The sequence below is a fragment of the Echiichthys vipera genome, assembly GCF_963691815.1.
Source record: "Echiichthys vipera genome assembly, chromosome: 22".
NCBI classification, from domain to species: domain Eukaryota; kingdom Metazoa; phylum Chordata; class Actinopteri; order Perciformes; family Trachinidae; genus Echiichthys; species Echiichthys vipera.
Window position 1 is genome coordinate 18732 of NC_139847.1, and position 3769 is coordinate 22500.

General features: G+C 44.7%; 1 protein-coding gene across 1 annotated transcript in view; it reads right to left on the bottom strand.

Moving 5' to 3' along the window:
• Window positions 1-430: 430 nt before the first annotated feature.
• The window catches only part of LOC310963857 (retinal guanylyl cyclase 2-like), a gene marked incomplete at both ends in the record, with an annotated part of 38358 nt that continues 35019 nt past the window's right edge, over window positions 431-3769 (bottom strand). The window contains 3 exons of the mRNA XM_083936802.1: window positions 431-518; window positions 1253-1338; window positions 2336-2421. Coding sequence (XP_083792928.1) covers window positions 431-518; window positions 1253-1338; window positions 2336-2421 — 260 coding nt within the window. The remainder of the gene's footprint in view (window positions 519-1252; window positions 1339-2335; window positions 2422-3769) is intronic.

Below are 3769 nucleotides of genomic sequence, written 5' to 3' on the forward strand. Positions count from 1 at the left end.
TGTCTGTGTGTCTGTGTGTGCCTGTGTGTGTCTGTCTGTGTGTGTGTGTGTGTGTCTGTGTGTGTGTGTGTGTGTGTGTGTGTGTGTGTGTGTGTGTGTGTGTCTGTCTGTGTGTGTGTCTGTGTGTGTGCCTGTGTGTGTCTGTCTGTGTGTGTGTGTGTGTGTCTGTGTGTGTGTGTGTGTGTGTCTGTGTGTGTGTGTGTGTGTGTGTGTGTCTGTCTGTGTGTGTGTCTGTGTGTGTGTGTGTGTGTGTGTGTGTGTGTGTCTGTGTGTGTGTCTGTGTGTCTGTGTGTGTGTGTCTGTGTGTGTGTGTGTGTGTGTGTGTGTGTGTGTGTGTGTGTCTGTGTGTGTGTGTGTGTGTCTGTGTGTGTGTGTGTGTGTGTCTGTGTGTGTGTGTGTGTGTGTGTGTGTGTCTGTGTGCGCACGCGCATCATTTCTTCATCTTTTGCTGTCGATCCAGGAATTTTTGTCGTCTTTCAACAGGAATTTCATCCAAACTGATTCCATGATTACTGGCCCTGAGAGACAGACAGGTGAGAGACAGACAGGTGAGAGACAGACAGGTGAGAGACAGACAGGTGAGAGACAGACAGGTGAGAGACAGACAGGTGAGAGGGAGACAGGTGAGAGACAGACAGGTGAGAGGGAGACAGACAGGTGAGAGACAGACAGGTGAGAGACAGACAGACAGGTGAGAGGGAGACAGGTGAGAGGCAGACAGGTGAGAGACAGACAGGTGAGAGACAGACAGGTGAGAGGGAGACAGACAGGTGAGAGACAGACAGGTGAGAGACAGACAGACAGGTGAGAGGGAGACAGGTGAGAGGCAGACAGGTGAGAGACAGACAGGTGAGAGACAGGCAGGTGAGAGACAGACAGGTGAGAGACAGACAGGTGAGAGACAGACAGACAGGTGAGAGGGAGACAGGTGAGAGGCAGACAGGTGAGAGACAGACAGGTGAGAGACAGACAGGTGAGACAGGGTTTTATCTTCACAGTAACAATGAGAGCTGCAGAGAGTTGTGTGTGTGTGTGTGTCTGTGTGTCTGTGTGTGTGTGTCTGTGTGTGTGTGTGTGTGTGTGTGTGTGTGTGTGTGTGTGTGTGTGTGTGTGTGTGTGTGTGTCTGTGTGTCTGTGTGTCTGTGTGTGTGTCTGTGTGTGTGTGTGTGTGTGTGTGTGTGTGTGCCTGTGTGTGTGTGTGTGTGTGTCTGTGTGTGTGTGTGTGTGTGTGTGTGTGTGTGTGTGTGTTTACCCTCCAGTGAGATCTGGAGGAACAGGAAGTGGTTTATCAAAACCGTCTCGACCCATCAGCCAGTACGTGTCGACCGCCGCCTTCACCTGCAAACACAACGCTTCACTTTAGTGTCAACACACAAACAAGTCAACATGTCAACACACAAACATGTCAACACACAAACAAGTCAACATGTCAACACACAAACAAGTCAACACACAAACAAGTCAACACACAAACATGTCAACACACAAACATGTCAACACACAAACATGTCAACACACAAACATGTCAACACACAAACAAGTCAACACACAAACATGTCAACACACAAACATGTCAACACACAAACATGTCAACACACAAACATGTCAACACACAAACAAGTCAACATGTCAACACACAAACATGTCAACACACAAACAAGTCAACATGTCAACACACAAACATGTCAACACACAAACAAGTCAACATGTCAACACACAAACATGTCAACACACAAACAAGTCAACATGTCAACACACAAACATGTCAACACACAAACAAGTCAACATGTCAACACACAAACATGTCAACACACAAACATGTCAACACACAAACATGTCAACACACAAACAAGTCAACACACAAACAAGTCAACACACAAACAAGTCAACACACAAACATGTCAACACACAAACAAGTCAACACACAAACATGTCAACACACAAACAAGTCAACATGTCAGAGAGGTGAGAGACAGACAGGTGAGAGACAGACAGGTGAGAGTGAGACAGGTGAGAGACAGACAGGTGAGAGGGAGACAGGTGAGAGACAGACAGGTGAGAGTGAGACAGGTGAGAGACAGACAGGTGAGAGACAGACAGACAGGTGACAGACAGACAGGTGAGAGTGAGACAGGTGAGAGACAGACAGGTGAGAGACAGACAGACAGGTGACAGACAGACAGGTGAGAGTGAGACAGGTGAGAGACAGACAGGTGAGAGTGAGACAGGTGAGAGGGAGACAGGTGAGAGTGAGACAGGTGAGAGACAGACAGGTGAGAGTGAGACAGGTGAGAGACAGACATGCAGACAGACAGGTGGGACAGGGTTGGAGTACCTGAGTCTTCCTGGTCTCGATGTGGTACCCGACTTTGAGACTGTTCAGGACGTTCACCGTGCTCAGACTGATGTGGATCCTGTAGGCTGAACACGGTGAGAGGGGAAAATAGAAACATTCAAGAGAAACATTCAGAAGAAACATTCACCAGAGAAACTTTCACCAGAGAAACATTCAAGAGAAACATTCACCAGAGAAACATTCAGAAGAAACATTCAAGAGAAACATTCAGAAGAAACATTTAAGAGAAACATTCACCAGAGAAACATTCACAGGAAACTTTCCAGAGAAACTTTCACCAGAGAAACATTCACCAGAGAAACTTTCACCAGAGAAACTTTCACCAGAGAAATATTCACCAGAGAAACTTTCAAGAGAAACATTCACCAGAGAAACTTTCACCAGAGAAATATTCACCAGAGAAACATTCACCAGAGAAATATTCACCAGAGAAACTTTCACCAGAGAAACATTCACCAGAGAAACTTTCACCAGAGAAACCTTCACCAGAGAAACATTCACCAGAGAAATATTCACCAGAGAAACTTTCACCAGAGAAACATTCAAGAGAAACTTTCACCAGAGAAACTTTCACCAGAGAAACTTTCACCAGAGAAACATTCACCAGAGAAACATTCAAGAGAAACTTTCACCAGAGAAACTTTCACCAGAGAAACTTTCACCAGAGAAACATTCACCAGAGAAATATTCACCAGAGAAACTTTCACCAGAGAAACATTCACCAGAGAAACTTTCACCAGAGAAACTTTCACCAGAGAAACATTCACCAGAGAAACATTCAAGAGAAACATTCACCAGAGAAACTTTCACCAGAGAAACTTTCACCAGAGAAACTTTCAAGAGAAACATTCACCAGAGAAACTTTCACCAGAGAAATATTCACCAGAGAAACATTCACCAGAGAAATATTCACCAGAGAAACTTTCACCAGAGAAACATTCACCAGAGAAACTTTCACCAGAGAAACCTTCACCAGAGAAATATTCACCAGAGAAACTTTCACCAGAGAAACATTCACCAGAGAAACATTCAAGAGAAACTTTCACCAGAGAAACTTTCACCAGAGAAACTTTCACCAGAGAAACATTCACCAGAGAAACATTCAAGAGAAACATTCACCAGAGAAACATTCAAGAGAAACATTCACCAGATAAACTTTCACCAGAGAAACTTTCACCAGAGAAACATTCACCAGAGAAATATTCACCAGAGAAACTTTCACCAGAGAAACATTCACCAGAGAAACATTCAAGAGAAACTTTCACCAGAGAAACTTTCACCAGAGAAACTTTCACCAGAGAAACATTCACCAGAGAAATATTCACCAGAGAAACTTTCACCAGAGAAACATTCACCAGAGAAACTTTCACCAGAGAAACTTTCACCAGAGAAACATTCACCAGAGAAACATTC